Consider the following 19,642-nt stretch of genomic DNA (forward strand, 5'->3'; position numbering starts at 1 on the left):
ATCAATCATACTTTTAAAGTGAATTAGATGAGAATAACTAGAAAAGAAAGTAAACAGAGGTTTTTGAGAGATGGGAGATAGATGAAAGAGGCAGATTAAAAACAAAAAACAAAAACAATGAAGGTCTTCTGTTAAACCCAGACAGCAATTTTAAATTCATTTTGACTAAAAGAAAATTATGGGTACAACCCTGCAAAATGCAAAAGAGAAGAGGGCACAGAGCAACAGCAGCATTCAGGATCCCTTCATCAGAAAGGGCAGGCATTCAGGAAGACTTCAGATGAGAAAAAGATGCTCAAAAGAGACTCAATGACCCTTAAAGAAACATCTAGCTTCTGGTGAAAGAAAAGAAGGTGAAGAGCAAGAAAAGGATAAACTCTTCCAACACTAGCGGCACAATATATGAATAAGATATAAATAAGCGTTTAAAAGGTAACCTGAAAACGACATGCAGGAACAACAACAAAAATGCGTTCAGAATTCTTGTCCAAGGTTTTAGCTAGTTTGTAGAGTTAAACCCATTGGAACAAGGGTGGATCCTAATACTCATGCAGAATGAAATAATCAGAGGTAGGATTAAGACCAGGGAAATTATGCTCCAGGATGCTGGCTTTTTGAAGGCACTCAAGAACAGAGTGAGAGAGACTGAAGCTGCAGTGAGATCCCAGCCCTAACAGAGGCATATTCTCACTATATCTGTCATAAAGAAACAAAAATACCAGGAACACTGTGACAAGACGTGCATCATGAGTGATCCATAGAGTTAACAAGATAGAAAGAAATCCACTTTGTGAGTTATTTCTCACAACAACATAGCTTCTACTTAGGGAACAAGAAAGAGAAGTTTGTTTTCTGGATATGCAATTCTGCAAATTAGTTTGAATTAAGTACCAAATTTGATAAATGGTACATTATCTGATTCTTTAAACAAATTTACTGAGGCTGAAGCTTCAAAGTTGGGAGAACTTAGGAGTTTGATTTTCCTTTAAGTCTTGCAAAGCCTATCCTCTAAGATCTGGTCATAAAGTCTATAAAAATGTCTACAGAGTATAAAAGTATAGAACTATGAAAGTGAACATTTTGATGGCAACTTTTATGGCTTCCACAGAAAGTGTAGAGAGGATCTCTGGTTTGCTTTATCGAGGTAGTGTCCAGGGTTGGAAGGTTGTCGTTATCTCATATGAATGCTACAGATGACAAAAATAGGTCAGCTAGGGTGTTGTTATTGCATGATACGCCACTATCTCTAATGGCTTATAACCTTTCATTCCTGAAAAAATGGTCTTTTGGGAAACTCCTATCTTAATGTAGGCAAAGGAAAATTAAAATGCAATATTTACTTGCTCAGTTTTACAGTTTGAAAAATTCCAAGTGATTTAATTTTTTAAAAAAATTATAGTTAGCCAATAAAATTATAAAGTGAAACTTATCCCCTTTTTAATTAAATACTCTCCAGTCTGGAACAACATCATGTGGATCAGCAATGCAACAAAAGTTGTCTTTTCCATACAGTAGTTCAACCAGAAGTGTTTATCTAACTTGAGTTTTTAGTTGTTTTTTTTTTTTTTAACATAAAAACCCACCTTCCATAGTGTGTTTTACTAAAATTTGCAAGATAAATTTACCTGTATATCTGCAATGAATTTCTTCATCCCAAATTCTCAAAATTTAAAATTTTCAGTGAAATAAAAATGAAACTAAACACACATATCCATTCAACAAAAATAAAAACTAAAAAAAAAAATTTCAAGAAGTAAAAAATGAAAAGTTTTTAAGTTCCTCTTCAAAGCATTTTGCCTTCAGTTAGTGTGCTACGGACAATCAAATTACAGGGACAGAATTCCAACCATAATTAAAAGGTACTTCCAATAAGTGTAGTTTCTAAAGAAAAAAAAAAGATGGCACAAAAGTTTGGAAATGTCCATGTCATTAATTTAGAATAGTTAAGTGTAAAAGGTAGATTACAAAAGCTTGTGGGGGTGATCTGCACAGGTTTCTTTGAACTATAGTAAAGTTTTATTCAGAGACCTTCCCATTTGCTAAAAGTAAGAATCAGTTTGTACAGATATGTAGAAAGGAGGCCACATGCCTTTAAACTATTCGTTCCTTTTTTTCTTCATTCAAATTTCAAAACCTACCTCAGTATAAGCCTACCTGACTCAATTTGAGAAAACGGGAACCTTTTATTAGGGCTAAAGAAGAGTTTAAACTTGAATGATAAATCTATGAGAAAAGAATAGAAAAATGCAAAAACCAACTCACCAACCACCAAAAATGCAATGCCAACTCAAGGAAATCCTTGGGAAATTTTCCTCAAATAAGTCACCCTTGCAATGATACAAGCCTTTGAGGACAGTATAAGATTAAGTAATGAGAGACAGCCTCAATTTTTATCTATATAATGCTGAAATGTGACCTTTATTGTCTTTGAGATATAAGTACAGATAAGGGTTGAGGACTCAAACTCCTCCAGAGTTCTTTTTTTTTTTTTTTTTTTTTTCAAAAACAGATAATGCAGAGGTCATAGGCTTTGAAGAATTCATGGGGTGCTGCTATAGAATATGTGGGAAAGAACATACCACATAATACAACTTTTGTTTTGGTAGAGGACCCCAACCAAATTTTCAACCCTGAGTTTGAGTCTTCAGCATGTTAAACCTGATGCACATACATGTTTAAGGCTTAATCCTATAGTTCTTATATTCAGAAGCATTAATGTTATGACTATTCGTAATGCATTTCATTATTCATGTATAACATGACACTGATGAGGAGTCATATTCTGAGCAGATTTCCTGAAGACCACAAATCCCAAATCAGAGAAGGTATACCTATCCAGGGGAAAATAAATTGCAAGTTTCTAAATTGTTCCACAATACATTTCACTAAAAATTATACTGTGTGACAATGCTTATTCTTTTTTTTTTTTTTAATATTTTTTTTCTTCTGTTAAGGATAGTGGTGGCTATTTGCTTACTATTGTTTTTCTGTGTAGTAGATATTTTCTTATGGCTATAGTTACTTGAATGAAAAACCAAAGATGACTACCTGAATTTTCCAGTGTATAATAGTGTATAATTACAGAACACCTCATGAAATAGTTGATTCGATGGTCTCGAGTCTAGAGTTCAGAATTGCTGCCTGATACTATACATTTATTTAGAACAAAATAAGTTCTAACCAATTACCTAAGCTACAATTTACATCTTTTTAAAAAGTATTTTAATATTACAGGCTCAACCATGAAATAATGATAAGTCTACATTAAAGTGTGAATTTACAAACCTGTCATGGAATGCAGAGGAGACTGTGGAGGTCAGGGGAGATAGTCACTAAAGTCATAACAGTCAAAAGCAAGGAACAAAAATTCCTTATCAGCTTGGGTACTTGGGGGCTTGAAGAATGTATACAAATATTAAAAATACCCTTCTTGAAAACTTACATCCAAAAACAGGAAGAAAAATATGTCTTATGATACTTTTCTGTCTCACTGCAAAATTTTCCTATGCATTATAGAAGACAAAGGCAAAATCAGAAGGAAAAAAATTGGAAACATTAAACCAAAAAGCTAATAGAGAGTGGTCTATTTGAGACCTAAGCTCAGTTAGGTCTCAGCTGAGAGTTCCATTCATCCCTGCTACTGAGCTAATCAGTCAGAAAAGTGCTTGACACATATCTGCACATTTCATATAAAATAAAAAATAAATATAAGGGTTCTGATTCAGGCAATGATTTAAGAGCCCGAGGAAAGAGAAATGAAGGAATTTCGAGATTTAAAAATGGAGGGGGAGGGGCTGGGAATATAGCTCAGTTGGTAGAGTGCCTGCCTCACATGCACAAGGCCCTGGGTTCTAATCCCCAGCATCATGGAAAAAAAAAAAGGAGAGGGTGCGTGGGGGACTCAGTTGTCTGAGATGAAGAAATAAATTTGTAGCTATAGTGAGTCTAGATAACTGTGGTTAGTTCAATGGAATCATTGTGTCAGCCCTTCTGTTCAACCTTCCCCTCCTGGGAATCAGCTCTGGTTGAAGGTGCCCATTGGAAGACCCCCAAACTTGAAAAAGGAAGCCACCTAGAGGCATGAGAGAGAGGTGCTGCTCTCTTCCTCACCTAAGGGTGCTGGTGTTAAATAATTACCTGCAGAGGACAGGGCAGCAAAACCTAGGAATATTCCCTCACTACAATTTAAACTACGTTAAAATAGCTCAAAGTTGTGGGCGTATTCACATTTTGTGTATAATAGACATTTAAAAACTCAACCAATTTGTCTTCTCATCCAAATTTCTCAGCCACTATCAGCAACAAGTTTGTGATTTTGGTTTACTATTTTAGATTCTCCTAACAATTCTAGAAAAATAAAGCAACCTCAAAAACACAGACTCTAATTTGTCTTCCCAGAAGAGTTAAACGTGAACACAGTTCCTAAGGAAAGTAAGAAACAAACATGACGAAAAGGAAATAATCTCTACTTCCTTCAAATAACAGTGAACAACTTCACTCAGACTCTTCAAGCCGGGCAAGCCTGGAAAAAGCCCTGTAAATCATCCATTCAATGCACAAGTGGAGCCCAAAGGAAAACCGAGGAGAGGAGCATGTCAGTGAGGCTGATGGACATCTGAGAGCGAAGCAGAGATTTTAAAACTGCCAAGTACTTACACCACATTCTGAAAGCAAAACCTCGTTTTTGCAGGAACCTGGTCTGGCAACCCTCGCAGACACATCTAGTCTCGGAAGCACCTTTGAGTTGTACGGATGTAAGAATAACTTTGAATTATAGAAGTTATATGTATCTTTAAGAATCACATTTTGATGATTATAAAAATTTTTTTCTATTTTACAACATAGGTTCAGCTACACAGAAAAAATTACACCGCTTATTGAAATACATTTCATTTTAGAAACAGACTACTAAAGAAGTCTATACAAAACCTCTAAAATAATTTCTGTAGTAAAATAAAGAGTGCGTTAGGAGAGCTACACGAAGAAAATTTCCATCTTTCTCTATAATGCTTGATATACTGTGAAACATGGCCAGCTTAACTCTGTAGCCAGCACCAAAAGCTGAAAAGAATTCATTACAATACACAGTGATACAATTAATGCTCTGGATTAATCTCACAGCCTTCCCGATTAGTACAAAGGAGACCAGGCCTATCCCCTCTTTGAGGAGAAGTCCAGGATATAAAAGCAAGCATACCTCATCAGCTGATATGAAATTATAAAATCCCACAAGTCTGAGTATTTGAAATTTATAAAATCCATCAGAAAATGCAAGCAAATTGGGCTTTAGTTCAGTGGTTCCCTGGTTTAGATGAGTTTCCTTGTGAGCTCAAGGTCTTCTTCTGGTTCACTCCCTTGGGTCTACTGATTCACCCCGACAATGGCAAAGCCCCTGAGGGAGCTGAGGAGAGCCTGAGAACTGCAGAAATGCTCCACCGACTCACCGTGGGAACACAACTGGGGAACACACTTGAGATGGATGTTAATGATGCGGTGCTGAACTGTTCTTCTCTGCCAGGTGCCGCAGAAACGTGTCCTCACTCTGGCCTCTGTGATTTAAAGGCTCACTCTTGAAGAGAGCTGGTGGCGGGGGCAGGTGAGGGACCGGAGGGATAGGAAGGTGGTGCGGATGATGAGGGTGCGGGTGGATGTGCAGGTGCGAGAAGGGGTGAGGGATGGGCCGAGGCGGGAGAGTGCTTACAGGGTTCATACTGACAGGAGGAGCCGGGGTGGTGGCTGTGTTCACTACAGAAGGAACTGGGGTGGCTGGGGTAGTCGTGAGTGGGATCTGGACGGCAGGCGGCACATTCACCGGACTGGTCACCCGAAAGCACTTCTCCTTGTGGGCCTTGAGCATGTTGGAGAAGCGGAACCGCTGCCCACACACGTCACATGGGTAGGGCTTTTCGCCTGTGTGAGTTCTGCGGTGCCTCTTCATGTTGGGGCGGCTGGTGAAGCTTTTGCCACAGATTTCACAGATAAAGGGCTTCTCTCCTGAGATGAACACGGACACAGAAACAGATTAACACAGTGAGCAGTAATTATGTGCTGATTATTCCTCATATTTAAAAAGGAGATTATCACTTCTCTTCATGGCATTTTATATTCTAGTCATAAAAGAGTCCCCCCAAATTGCAACTTAATAGATCAGAGTAGAACCAAGTACAACTCACTCCTCATATTTATTTATTTATTTTTTACTACTACCACTTTTTTTATTAGTGTATTATAAATATAGAATAGTGAATTGTTATATATTTGTACATACATGCAATTTAACTATATGATATGGTCATTTTTTCCCCTCCCATATCTTCCCTTTCTCTTCTCTGTTCCCTCATCCTAGTACCCACTTTCAGTTCTTTTGAAAATTACCAGGAAAAAAAGTGGGGGGGAGATAAAATAGGGTGTACCAAAAATAAAATAAAAACTTGATGTCCTTACTTTCACCACCCAGGCCCATTTTCTTCTAGGCCTGAATTCTTCAGAGAGTCAGTAAATCTTACAGTAATGTAAATATATTTTTTAAAATATAAAATTACAAGAAAGCTTTCAGAAATACAATTATTCTGAACATAAATTTTTATCAAAATTTAGTATTATGGGATCATGTCCTGTCATCTTCACAAATCTGAGGAAATCTTCAGGGCTCAATCCCATGGTTGCAGCATTGGTCATTGGATGAAAGTATACCTTTTCATGTCCACCCTCCAGAAAAGCAGAATCCAGAACAAATTTTACATCTCCGTCATCACAGAAGAGTGCCAGAGGTGTGGCACAGCCTTGACCAACTTTCAGTTTTTCTAGCATGACTGTTTCATCAGCAAGTCGCAGACCTCCACTCCCAACACCTAACTTTTTGGCAAGATCATTTAAATTAATTTGTCTATCATGAAGAACTGTCACCAGCCAATAGTTTTTTTTTTCTTTTTGTCTTTAAGAAACAGGTTTTTACTATGTGCTCCTTTCAAATGCTGGATATGAGGCATCATTTCTTCAACTGTAAACACCTCGGGGTGCTCGACGACCTCCGTGCGGATGGCAAGGGCGCCGAGCCGTTGCTCCAGCGCCGCACGCAACTCAGAGCCCGCCATTTCGCCGCCATGCCGACATCCTGAGGCTTATTTATTTATTTTTAAAGAATCATTTATTTATGTGAACAGAAAACAATCTTTAAGCAGTCACTGCTTATATGCAATGCTGAAGTTGGACATGACTATTTTCTTTTCCTGTGTTCTGCTTTATATTTGAAGTTGAATCATTTTCAGTCTTAAACATTTTCTACTTTTAGAGTATAAACTGAGATACTCTGTAACTAGGTATTCAAAAGAGAAGCAATCAGGTTTTATGCTGGGCACTTACCACTTGATTCACTGACCACTACTGAGTACACTGCTTTATTCACAAACAGGTGGCATTGACTGAACTTTTATTGAATAAGTAGACATTTAACTTTCTGCTGTGGGTGGATCTCTCTAATCATCTCTCATGTATAGTCTCCTAGGCCATAAATGATTTCCCAGAGAAAGACCAAAATCAATTAGAACTAGCCTACTACCCATGATTCAAATTAAAATTGATCCTTTTTACCAACCTGTGATCCTCCTGCCTCAGCCTCCCAAGTCAGGAGGATAAAATGTAATAACTGGCTAAAATGTAACATTTAAAATCAATCACCTAGCTAGGCATGGTGGCACAAGCTTAAAATCCCAGTGGTTTGGGAGGCTGAGGCATGAAGATTTCAAGTTCAAAGCCAGTTTCAGCAACTTAATGAGACCCTGTCTCTAAATAAAATATAAAAAGGGCTGGGGATGTGGCTCAGTGGTAATGCACCCCTGGGTTCAATTCCCAGTACCAAAAAAAAAAAAAAAAGAAAAGAAAATCAACCACTTGTATAACATTCCTTGGCAACATTTGGTTACTAGAATGTATAGGAGCAGCTAACTTCATTAAAAGTAACTAGAAGAGCATGTATATTATTAATATGCAGAGCTATACCTAATAAAGCTGACCTAACTGTAAGACTTACAAGGAAAAGAAAGACAAGCTACAGGAAAGATCAAAAGAGCAAGAATCTGGCTAGCTGTCTTTTGCACTGTTCAAAGGAAAGAATGAACTGGCCAAAAAAATGAGCATTAGGAACATGCATCCACATATCTAACCTAAATCTTTTTCTTGAGCTTTAAGCTCACTTTTCAAACGGCTTACCGGTATCTCCACTTGAGTATTTTAGAGGTGTCTCAAAACTAACAAATGCAAAATTAAGTTCATTATCCTACCTAAAAACCTGCTCCTCCCTCCACTATTCCCTACCTTAAAAATAGTATCAAGCCACAAATCTAGGACTAACCCTTGATTCTTTGCTCCCACACTATCAATATCCAATCAATCACCTAGTACCTTTGACTCTGCCTTGTCCATGGCCATAATTTCATCCACTGCATTACCATAGTTCATATCATCACATTTGTTACCTGGATTACACAACAGCCACTTGACCGGTTTCATCATCTCTGTTCCTGCTCTCCGCCTCTAGTCCTCTCTCCACACTGTTGCCAGACAGAACTCTCAGAGAGTTGTGTCACATACTGTTTAAAATCATTCTCTTTTCACTGTCCTTAAAATAAAGTTCAAAATATTTCACAAGGCCTAAGGAGTTCCTTGTGATCTGATCCCTGCTCGATGCTCTTTAGTATTATGCTGATCAGATTCCCTGCCCCTCACTCCTCCCTGTGCTTTTAAGGCCAAACTGCATGCCTTGTTCACCTGCCCCTGAGCCTGACCAACAGCTCCATGGGCTCAGGAACTATCTCATATCTCAGGCTTGCTTACCACAGTAGCCCCATTTAATAAACTCTTAATAAATATTTAATTTAAGATATACCTCTCCCCCCATGTTTTAAGATCTTTGAAATTGGCATATACTTTATAATCAATGGCATGTCATTGTTTAATTTATAGCATTTCCTTAACAGTAAATAAATTTTGTCTTTCAACTGATGGCTTCTGGGATTCAATTATGTATAGCAGTCACCATTAAGATCATTCAGTTGCCTTCCTTGTTTCTCTGTTCCTGACAATATTCTGATTATAACTTAGCTTCTAATATAGATTTTTCCTTAGGCAAAGACTATTCTGACTAAAGAGCACTAAGAATTCTGAACTAGTCAGTGTGATGGTGCACACCTGTCATCCCAGTGACTCAGGAGGCTGAGGCAGGAGGATTGCAAGTTCATGGCCAGTCTCAGCAACTCAGCAAGACCCTCTCACACTCTTTCAAAATTAAAAAATTAAAAGGACTGGGATGTAGGTCAGTGGTAGAGAGCCACTGGATTCAATCCCTAGTACTAGGCAAAACTATCTGCCATTCATAAATTAACAGACTGGCAATTTTATTTGCATATTATTAGAACTCTTTAGCACATATCATTTCCTCTGATCCCGAGCTCCTTGGGTACTCTGACGAATCCTGGAAGCTGATAATCAGATCCTGGAGTGGTGCTTTCTACACTCATGATGTCCTGTTATCTTGCTTCATTAAATTTATATCACAATCATTAAGTGGGTGACTTGGAGTCATATTGCCTTGGACAAGTTTTTCAATCCCTGAACCTAAGCTTCCTCATCTGAAAAATAAAGATAATAACCTACCTAATAGGTTATTATAATACATAAGTGTAAATGTTTAGAGTAGTATGTGGTAATAGTAGACATCCAATTCATTTTAGATACTCTTATTATTATCGCCATCATCACCATTATCATTCATCAGACTGTAGGCTCCTGAGGGCAGGAACCAGGTTTTTATCCTTGTGTCCCTAGGCATAAGGCACTGTGCCCAATACAAGGAGAATCAGCAAGTGTTCTACTCTGAACTCAACCCATGTCCACACCATACTAGGAAGCCCTGCCTTGTGGCTGGTTAGCTTCCCTAGATTAGTTGTGTTTCACTTCTCTTTAACTACAAAGAAATAGCCCACTGAATGTCAGTCTTCACAATGGCCTTAATGTCCATCAAAATATGTTGTTGTCTCTAAATATAGTTTCATCCAGCCTTAAATGACTTCTTTCTTTTTTTTTCTGTTTGGTACTGTGATTGAACCTGGGGGTGCTTTACCACTGAAGTGCTTTACCAGCATTTTTTATTTTTTATTTTGAGAAAGGGTCTTGCTAAGTTGCTGAGGGTCGTGTTAAACTGTTGAGGTCATCCTTGAACTTGTGATCTTCCTGCCTCAGCCTTCTCTGAGTCAACAGGAATACAGGTGTGTACCACCATGCCAGCTCCTTTTTCTTCTCTACAGCTAACCCTTCCCTGCTACCCTCTGATTCCCCTGTCATTCTTACTCGATGCCAAGGAACCAGAGGCCTATATATGCTATGTAATTCTTCTAGTGAGCAGCAGGGGCCAGGCTTGTCCAACTCCACCATCCAGCTGCTTTTCCCAATTTAAGTATTACAAACAATACTGTAAGGAAGATGACAGACCAGTGGAAGTGTTTCAGTATAAGTCTTAAACAAGGTCTAACATATTTACTATATAAAGAGCTATTATAAACAATAAAAGTCAAACACTGCAACGGAAAGATGAGAACAGAAAAGGCACAAAACAATTCAGAAAAGAAAACACACTGATAATATGCATACAAAAATGTCTAATCTTATTTAATGTTACTTAATATTTAATTATTTAATATTAATTAAATACAAATTAATACAAGAAACCACTTCACATGAGAAATACAGTTAGAAGTGGTGGTGGTGGTGGGGAACCAGGCACAGTGGTGCATGCCTATAATCCCAGAGGCTCAGGAGGCTGAGCAGGAGAATCACAAGTTCAAAGCCAGCCTCAGCAACTTAGCAAGGCCCTGTCCCAAAATAAAAGAGGGCTGGGATGTGGCTCAGTGGATAAATACTGTTGGGTTTAAACCCTAGTAACAAACCAAACCAAACCAAAAAAAAAGAAGGGTGGGGGAAATGGAGATTTTCATGCACAGTTAGTGGGAGCAAGCTATTCTGCAATATAGGCCAAGTCAAAAATGTTGTACACTCTTTGCCCTAAAAATCGGAACTCGATTTAATTTCCAGGATCGATCCTAGGTAAATAATCATGGATATGTAGCTACAAGGTTGTTTATCATTCTATTATTTATAACAGTTTTATAACAGGAACTAGCTAACCAAATGGAAAAACATCCTTTATTTTATAGGACTGTTGTAAAGATTTTATTGATTAAATGAGATCATGTATGTAATGCCTGGCATTTATGTACAATAATAAATAATAGCTACTCTTACAGCAAATTTATAAAGAGAAATATTGTATAGAGATTTAAATTACATTGCTATAATGACATGACATAGTGTGAAAAAAACAGGTTATAATAGAGTATAAAGACTTTTATTTTATTTTATTTTATTTTATTTTACTTTACTTTACTTTACTTTATTTCTAGGGATTGAACGTGGGGCCTCCTACACGCTAAGCACATACTCTACCACTGAGCCATACCCAGTCCCTTGTTTTATTACTGTGCATAACAACACAAAAACACATATGCATACTACTTATGTTTGTGTGCATTAAGAATCAGAAGAGGGCTGGGGAGATAGCTCAGTTGGTAGAGTGCCTGCCTCGCAAGCACAAGGCTCTAGGTTCAATCCCCAGCACCACAAAAAAAAAAAAAAAAGAATCAGAAGAACATTTTAAAAAAAATGGATGCATGCTATAACATTAACAGTGGTCATTTCTTGGTGGTAAGATTTTATTTTATTTTATTTTATTTTATTGGTACTGGAGATTGAATCTAGAGGAGCTTTACCACCAAGCTCCATCCCCAGCTTTTTTTTTTTTCTTTTTTTGGAGACAGGGTCCCATTAAGTTGCCCAGGCTGGCCTCAAACCTGTGAATCTCCTGCCTCAACTTCCTGAGTCACTGGGATTACAGTTGTGTACTACCATACTCACCAAAAATTATATTTTTATTTTGTGATTTTCATAGTTTCTGATAATTTAATAAGTGTATATTACTTTTTTTTTCAAGGGGTGGAATAGGGGATTGAACCCAGGGACACTTTACCATTGAGCCACACCCAACCCTTTTTTAAATATTTTATTTTGAGACAGAGTCTTGCTAAATTGCTGAGGGGCTTGTTAAATTGCTAAGGCTGGCCTCGGCTTGTTATCCTCCTGTCTCAGCCCCCTGAGTTGCTGGGGTTATAGGCAAACTCCACTGTGCCCCATATATATTACTCATTTAAGGAGAAAGATAAAAATTTAAGTGAATTGCATTCCTTTAGGAAAAAAATAGGAAATGTTCAGCTTGCTATTTGGTCAAAGAAGAATATTTAACAAAAATTTTTATTTAATAACTAAAATACTTACAAAATACACACTTTGGTTTCATATTATAGACATTTAAAGGTCTGAAGAATAAGTAGAAAGATAAAGGGGAGGAAAGAAAGAAAAATGGAAAAGGAGAGAGGACCAAGAAGTACATGCAGGGAGACATGCGGGGAAAAGGTGGATGCAGAGGCAGAAACTTAAGTGCAGGGGTGGGGGGTGCTCTTTTCAATAGTGCAACATTTACCAAGCACCTTTGTGCTGACCACCGTGTGTGAATGCAACACAATTTCTGCTGTCAAAACACTTATGTTTTGTTATAGTTCCATAGTTTCCTGCCAAGTAACAAAAAAAACTGAATCCTAAAAGAGACTCAATTAGAACTAAGAGCCTATCTAGGAGCCACTAAATTATAAGAGGAGACTCTGTTAAATACTCTGATAGATCCTGATCTTTATGATTATGAGTTATGTCTTCAGTTGTTATCATTTTTGAGGTCTAATGTAACTAAATAAACTCATTTCATGATTTTATCTAACCTAATACTTACCATCTGAGGGTGCTCTGTTCTGAATGAGAAAGAAAGCTACCAGGCAGGCATTTTTCTTTGAACTTCAACAGAGAAATGGGAACTAAAGAGATCCAGTCATGGGCAGAATTTCCTCACCACTAGTTAAGCAAAAAGAACAGCAGGCTAAACAAGATCATCTCCTATGGTTCTTTCTAGTTCTGTTACTCTGTTGATTAGATTTCATTTAGAAACCTAAAAATGTTTCATGCTCTTCAATTTGTGCAAAGATGGGTAATCCCAGAACATCAAGTTCACACTGCAAATAATGATAGCATTTTTAAAAATTTTGATTAATGATAGTATTTTTAAGGGAGTTATTAATTTAGTCAGTTCCCTGGAATCTGGATAATCAAGTGGTGACAGGGTTCAAAGGTATGCTATGAAGCATACGTCCCTAAAAACAAAAAGTGATTAAAATCTATTTAGCTTCATTTAATGGATGTGTTCCTGAAAGGCAGCAAATTTTGATAAGTTAATCAACCTTTGGGAATACTGGAGGGTCATTACTTGAAGCAGTAAGTGTCCTCCAATTTTTAAGACCCAGAACCCTTTCTTAGAAAAATAACATGTATATATACAAAAAAAGATTTCAGAAGTTCCTAAACCACAAGAACCTGCTTCCTTAAATAAACCTACAGTTGAAAGGCAGTCACAAATAAACCTTTTTAAAATAGTTATGAAAGCCAAATTTTTCCATACCACAAATCTATATTTTTACATAATTGAGTTTATTTAAAATGAGGTTTTTTTCACAGGATGAAAATTTGTGGTTCAGAATTAAAATAAAGCAGACCCACAGGTGCTTATCAACAAATGTTTGAGACAAATCTGTACCTTTCCCAAGAAATCCTTACCAGTGTGTGTTTTCATGTGTTCGTCGAAGTACTGCTTCATATTGAAATCCTTGCCACACCACTGGCACATGAACTGTTTGTGCCCAATGTGGATGCTCATGTGGGAACGTAGCTGGTACTTGTACTGAAACCTTTCGTCACAGTTCTGCATTGGACACAGTGGAGATTTTTGAATGCCAAGCACAGCTTTACCTGAGCCCACCTTAACACAATCTCTGACATTAGGTCTATTTCTCATACTCAAAATAGAACCTGCTTGTGTCAGCTACTTGGCTTTGCTATGTTTCTGCAGCTGAGTTGTGAATAAAAGGGGATTTTTCCCATATAATTATTATTGGAGCATACTCAACTTCTCTGAATCACTGAGAAAGGAAAAATAAGTCATTACATGCTATTCCCAAGTTAACCTAAGAGAGTTAACCATGTGTTAAATAGATGTTTCTCTTCCTGGCTGTGAGAGCGCACGCAAAGCTCAATGTGCCTCTGCACTTCTGTGGCATGTGGCCATGTGCCTTGTGCCTCAGCACCTCACTCTCACTGCTACACCATCTGTACAACCTTAGCCCCAGGCCTGGCCTATGGGTGGCATAGTCCTTACCTCACATCTGAAGGGCTTCTCTCCAGAATGTTGCAAGGAGTGCACCTTGAGTGACATACTGCGTTTAAAAGACTTTCCACAGGTTTCACATGTAAATGGCATGTCTTTCGTGTGTGCTGCAACATAGAACATACTTACACTCAAAATAATTCCACTGAAAAGCTCAAAGTTGAAAGACATGTAGGCAATTATGCCATCTTAAATTTTACACTCTTTTTTGTGACACTTTAATAGTAATGTTCTGAAGAGAAAAATAAATAACAAAGTTAAAAAAGAAATCTGGGTGTGGAGAACTACACCGTCCAATTTGGTGATGCTTACTGAAAACATGCTGTATTTAGTCTCAACATGTCAAAACTGATTAAAGTACAGCAGTTATACATATCTTGCCCAATCCAGAGCATAAAGCACACCAAAGAACAAGGGGGAAATTATAGGTGTGAGAGAAGCAGAAAAAACTTACCAACCATGTGTTTCCGCACGTGAGCCATAGTATAAAATTTCTTCTCACAAATTTCACAGGAAAATTTCTTTTCTGCATATCCATGGACAATCTTGATATGTTCATGAAGGGACCAGAGTTTCTTGAATGATTTGTTACAGGAAACACACTGAGCAGGATAAATAGAAATAATTTTTATTTACTAGTGTTTGCAGAAAGTCATACTGGTCTCCTGGCAGATGAAATGGATGTGCTTTAGATTCACAGTACAAGGCCAGAATCTAGACAAATGCTATTCCACCGTGGAGTCCAGATTCCAACACCAACATCTGTATGTTCTACTTTCCAAGATGCATCGTTCAGAGACCCTTTAGGAGTATGATAATAATGGCAAAAAGTAAAACAAGAAATGGAAAATTTCACTAATATCAAGTAAGTATTGTACCTACAAAAAGAATCTTCAGGTTTATTTAGTCCATGGATTACCAAGGGTGGCTGCCTCCAACACATGAGGCACCATGCAGTTAATAGGCATTTATCAGAGAACACAAATTAATTTTAAATTAGCACAAATAAAAATAAGATAAAAACAACATGTAGCAATGGTTATTAGATCTGCAGAAGTATAAAAATATTTTTGTACCTTAGACAATTCATTTGAAATCCTCATTAACAAATGAGATTTTATTATATTTTCCCAAATCTAATTTACTCTATTAAACATTTCCCTCTGGCTGAAGTTAATATAACCTCTAAACTGTTAGCATCATTCCCCCTTTTCCGCTATAACCTTGTCCAGATCTCTCTTACATGTATCTATAGGAAAGACACCACACTGTCTAGTCTCTTATGTCATGAAACTTAGAATAGAGCATCAAAATAAAATATTTCTGGTTAAAGAAAAACAGTACCAAAAAGTTCTTGGTAATCACTGGACTTTGTAATACTTAGAAAACAAGTTATATTTTCTGCAAATAAAGATCTCTGAACACTACTGTCACTGCAGGAAACAAGAACTCTGAGAAGAGTTGAAAGATAAGTCCCTGGCTAGATAATGCTCTAAAAAAGGACAAACCACTCCCATAAGACATCTTGTAGGGCAGGGTTTTGATTTTTCACTTGTTACCAGGTCACTGGGATTACGATCTATATGTAAGAACAAAGCAGTGTTCTTCAGGAATGTGAAGAAAGTTCATTTAGCAGACTCTGCGAACTTTAAACACAAGTTTAAACATACCGTGATGAGGAATAGCAAGGCAAGTTACACACACACACACACACACACACACACACACAGGATTTTTAAAATGCTTTCTATCCTGTAATTAAAAGCAAAGTTAAGCAAAACATCCTATAAGGAAAGATCAGGAACACCTTTTTAGTCATGAATCATGCAATCCAATTCTGACCCCTAGGGTGCAGCATCACCTTTCCGCTGGCCTGAAACTCCTCCACCAATTCACACCCTCGAGAGGGCACTGGCAGTTGCTGTAGGATAGAGGAGCCACAGCTGCTGCTTCTTTTATTTACCGTGTGACAAGATCAAATTACAATTGATAAACAAAAGAACAGTAGATCTTTAGCAAATATAACTTATAGTTTTAAAAATTCTCTTTAAAGTAAGGCGATGACTTCAGCTGATTAAAAGCAATAGAAGAAAAGCGAAAATTAAAAGTGACTACCACATGAACAGCACTCCCCCCCAAAAAAGCAGAACAATTTATCTTTTAAAAGGTTAGCTTAAATACAGCATAAAATATTCTATTGTATACATCTTACAGAGACTTTCAGAGACTTACCTTTTATTAACTTCCATTAATATGCAAACAATATAGCTGCAATCCACACAACATAATATAATTAGCACATCTCTTAACCTACCATGTACAGTCCTTTCAAGACTCCAGCCTGGTTTGAATACCATGTTTTGTCACCTTAACAATACTGTACAGTAGCATTACGTAACCCTATCGCCAGGTGGGCGACATTTCCAACCAACTCAAGCTCTGTGTAAAGTTTGCATATTCCCATGGGCTCAGCCTCTTGACAAATTTAGTGTTGTCATTTCTCCACTGGTAAAAAGCAAACTCACTCCTGGAGGTCTTCCATTTCCACCGGTCTGCGTCATTATGGTTTTTGTCCCCATCAGCTGCACTAGATTCTGGCATCCTTTTAAATAGAAAGGGACCTTTCTCTACTTCTGACCTTTACTCAATGTTTCCCACCTTGACAGAAAAGATGCCAGAATGAATTATATCACACGTCCTACAACAGAGTGAATCTCAATGCAAAGTCGATGTTGACTTTACGTCCTGGTCAATCATCTATAACAGATCCCCCTTCCAGTGTACCTGGGTTCCCGCTAGTCCAGCATCAGTTAAATGTAATGCTTTTGAAATACAATGTTAAGCCTCGGTTTTGAAAACACCCAAGCAGGAGCTTCTAAAATGATAAATTGGTGAAATCTGTCCCTTCAGCCTCCTATTGTATTTATTCTCTTGGGCAGATACCAGATGAATCTGAATAGCCAGGTTCTATCCTGGAAAGTTTGCCCTCTCGGTGATAAGACCTACCTGAATGTTTTTTTCACAGTCTGTTTGCTGGTGAAGGGACAGCTCACTTTCCAGGACAAACTTCTTGCCACATTTATCACAGATCTGCATGCGCCTGTGAGTAACGTTCATGTGCTTCTCCAGGTACCAGCGAGTATTAAACACCCTGGGGCACTTCTCACAGGTCAGAGTCTCTTTCTCTTCACACTTAGCTTTCTGGACTGGTGCTTTGGGCTCCTTTGTGGCCCGCTTCTTACGCTTAGGTGGCTCTACACTCTTCCTACGCCCTCTCGTAGCTCTGGGAGTAGGGGAAGTGGTAGCTGCGGCAACAGAGGCAGCTCTCCGTGTTCGCCTTTGTGTAACATTGACTTTCTCCACTATCTTCTCCTTTTTCTTCTGCCTTTCGTTCTCTCCGTAGTCGTTGCTGTCATCTGTGGCCTCTTCCTCACTCTCTTCCTCTTCCTCCTCACTGCTCGTCTTAAGAACAGGAGTCTCTTTGGACTGAGAAGAGACACCCTTTTCCCCTTTAGATACATTTAATGTTTGATTATTAAGGTTTACCTCCACTATGATCTGCTCCCTTTTGTAAGAGACTTCCTCCTCTTCCTCCTCCTCTTCCGAGTCATCAGAATTCTCCCGGTCTTCTTTGACAGCGTGCACATCAGACACTGCTCTTGTCTCCCTGAAATATGGCTGTTCCTCCGTCTCATGGAGATGCGGTTTGCTCATCTTGGTGTCCACTAACACAGAATAAGGACTTCCTGATTCCCTTTTGTACACTTTGGTGGACAAGTCAAGTTCTTGGTTGGCACCATGATAAAAAGTAGATGGCACTTGACCTCGGCGGCTATCTTCTTGTGCCATCCCTGCTACATGCACAGCACTGTTTTCAACCAGTTCCTGACAAGAACTGGCTGTGTGGCTCATTGGTAAGTGGCCCAATTTATTAAGCAGTTCAGATTACAGAGAATTAACTTTAAAACAAGGTAATAATTAGGACTCAAATCTTTTTCCATCCACAGAGAATTACTTAAATGAAAAAAAGATATTCCTGGAAACTGTATGCAATTCTTCCAGTGTCACAGCACCAAAACATAAGAAAAAAGGTTTGGTATTATGGCAAGAGCAGAGCACAGGTGATTTTCTTCTGAAGAGAGCTGCAAGGAACTTGGAGCATCTTATCTGTAAAGAGAAACAAAGAGGAAAAAAATCAGATATCACCATTTCCTTTTTATGGCATTTATCACAATGATATAACTGAAAGTTAAAAATATAACAAACATATTTTAAAATTATTAAACCCCTTACATATACAATGCTTTGTACTGCTTGAATGGTTCAGCATAGGCCATTATTTCACTGGCTTACAAACATTTTCTGTTAGGATGTAAGTTCTATGACCGGCAAGAGCCACAACTACAGTTTACCGAGATATCCACAGAGCTTAGGGCAGTGCCTATCATACAGTATGAATCTGATGAATATACAGCTACTAATGCATGGCATTTGTTACCCCACATACTGTGGGCACACTGACATGGCAGAATCCAAGGCCTGTGTCTGCACAGAGTCTACAGTCATTACATAATGCTGAAACACTCGGGAGCTTCAAATGAGCAGGCTTTCTTTTAGCATCAGTGACCATATCAACCACAGTGGGAGTCCAAGAAAAAGGGTGGTGAGACAGGCCTTGGAAATCATGGAAATAAAGCAACTAATTGACATAACCATAAAAGGAAAAGAAAATACCCCTGGTTTTAAATAAATTTATAAACTAGATATAGATATAATTGTTTTCAGAATTAACAGAGGGACTTCAGCCAGGCACAGTGGCGCTCGCCCGTATTCAGTGGCTTGAGAGGCTGAGGCAGGAGGATCCTGAGTTCAAAGCCAGCCTCAACAATGATGAGGTGCTAAGCACTCAGTGAGACCCTATCTCTAAATAAAATACAAAAAAGGCTGGGGATGTGGCTCAGTGGTTGAGTTCCCCTGAGTTCAATCCTGGGTACCGGAAAAAAAAAAAATAGAGCGACTTCAAAGTTGTTAAGTATTTTAAAATTTGTTGTCTGCAAGACTCACTAGATCTATTCAATAACTGTGATTTTTTTTCATGTGTCAGTTGCACAGAAGTCTAAATTCTAAGAAACAGTAACCATCAGGTTGATATGGTTCCAAGAAAAATAAAACCATCCATTAAAAAAAAAAAGACTAGAAGGGCACACTATTTGCTTTGTGACATGCCTCACATTGCTGTTTAGCCAACCACCTAACCGCTGAGTCATATGA

At 38.1% G+C, this 19,642-nt stretch overlaps 1 protein-coding gene and 1 pseudogene across 2 annotated transcripts in view; both read right to left on the reverse strand.

The window, feature by feature from the left end:
• Nucleotides 1–1,514: 1,514 nt before the first annotated feature.
• ZNF652 (zinc finger protein 652) overlaps nucleotides 1,515–19,642 on the reverse strand; it is a 62,679-nt gene continuing 44,551 nt past the window's right edge. Inside the window, exons 2-6 of the mRNA XM_079134281.1 lie at nucleotides 17,378–18,538; nucleotides 14,826–14,973; nucleotides 14,363–14,478; nucleotides 13,765–13,909; nucleotides 1,515–5,994 (exon numbers count right to left, since the gene is read on the reverse strand). Coding sequence (XP_078990407.1) covers nucleotides 5,483–5,994; nucleotides 13,765–13,909; nucleotides 14,363–14,478; nucleotides 14,826–14,973; nucleotides 17,378–18,283 — 1,827 coding nt within the window. The 5' untranslated portion in view covers nucleotides 18,284–18,538 and the 3' untranslated portion in view covers nucleotides 1,515–5,482. The remainder of the gene's footprint in view (nucleotides 5,995–13,764; nucleotides 13,910–14,362; nucleotides 14,479–14,825; nucleotides 14,974–17,377; nucleotides 18,539–19,642) is intronic.
• LOC306657868 (prolyl-tRNA synthetase associated domain-containing protein 1-like) lies at nucleotides 6,201–7,112 on the reverse strand (annotated as a pseudogene). The gene has a single exon. The product of its transcript is annotated as a prolyl-tRNA synthetase associated domain-containing protein 1-like (transcript).

This window comes from Sciurus vulgaris, assembly GCF_902686455.1.
Source record: "Sciurus vulgaris genome assembly, chromosome: 3".
NCBI classification, from domain to species: domain Eukaryota; kingdom Metazoa; phylum Chordata; class Mammalia; order Rodentia; family Sciuridae; genus Sciurus; species Sciurus vulgaris.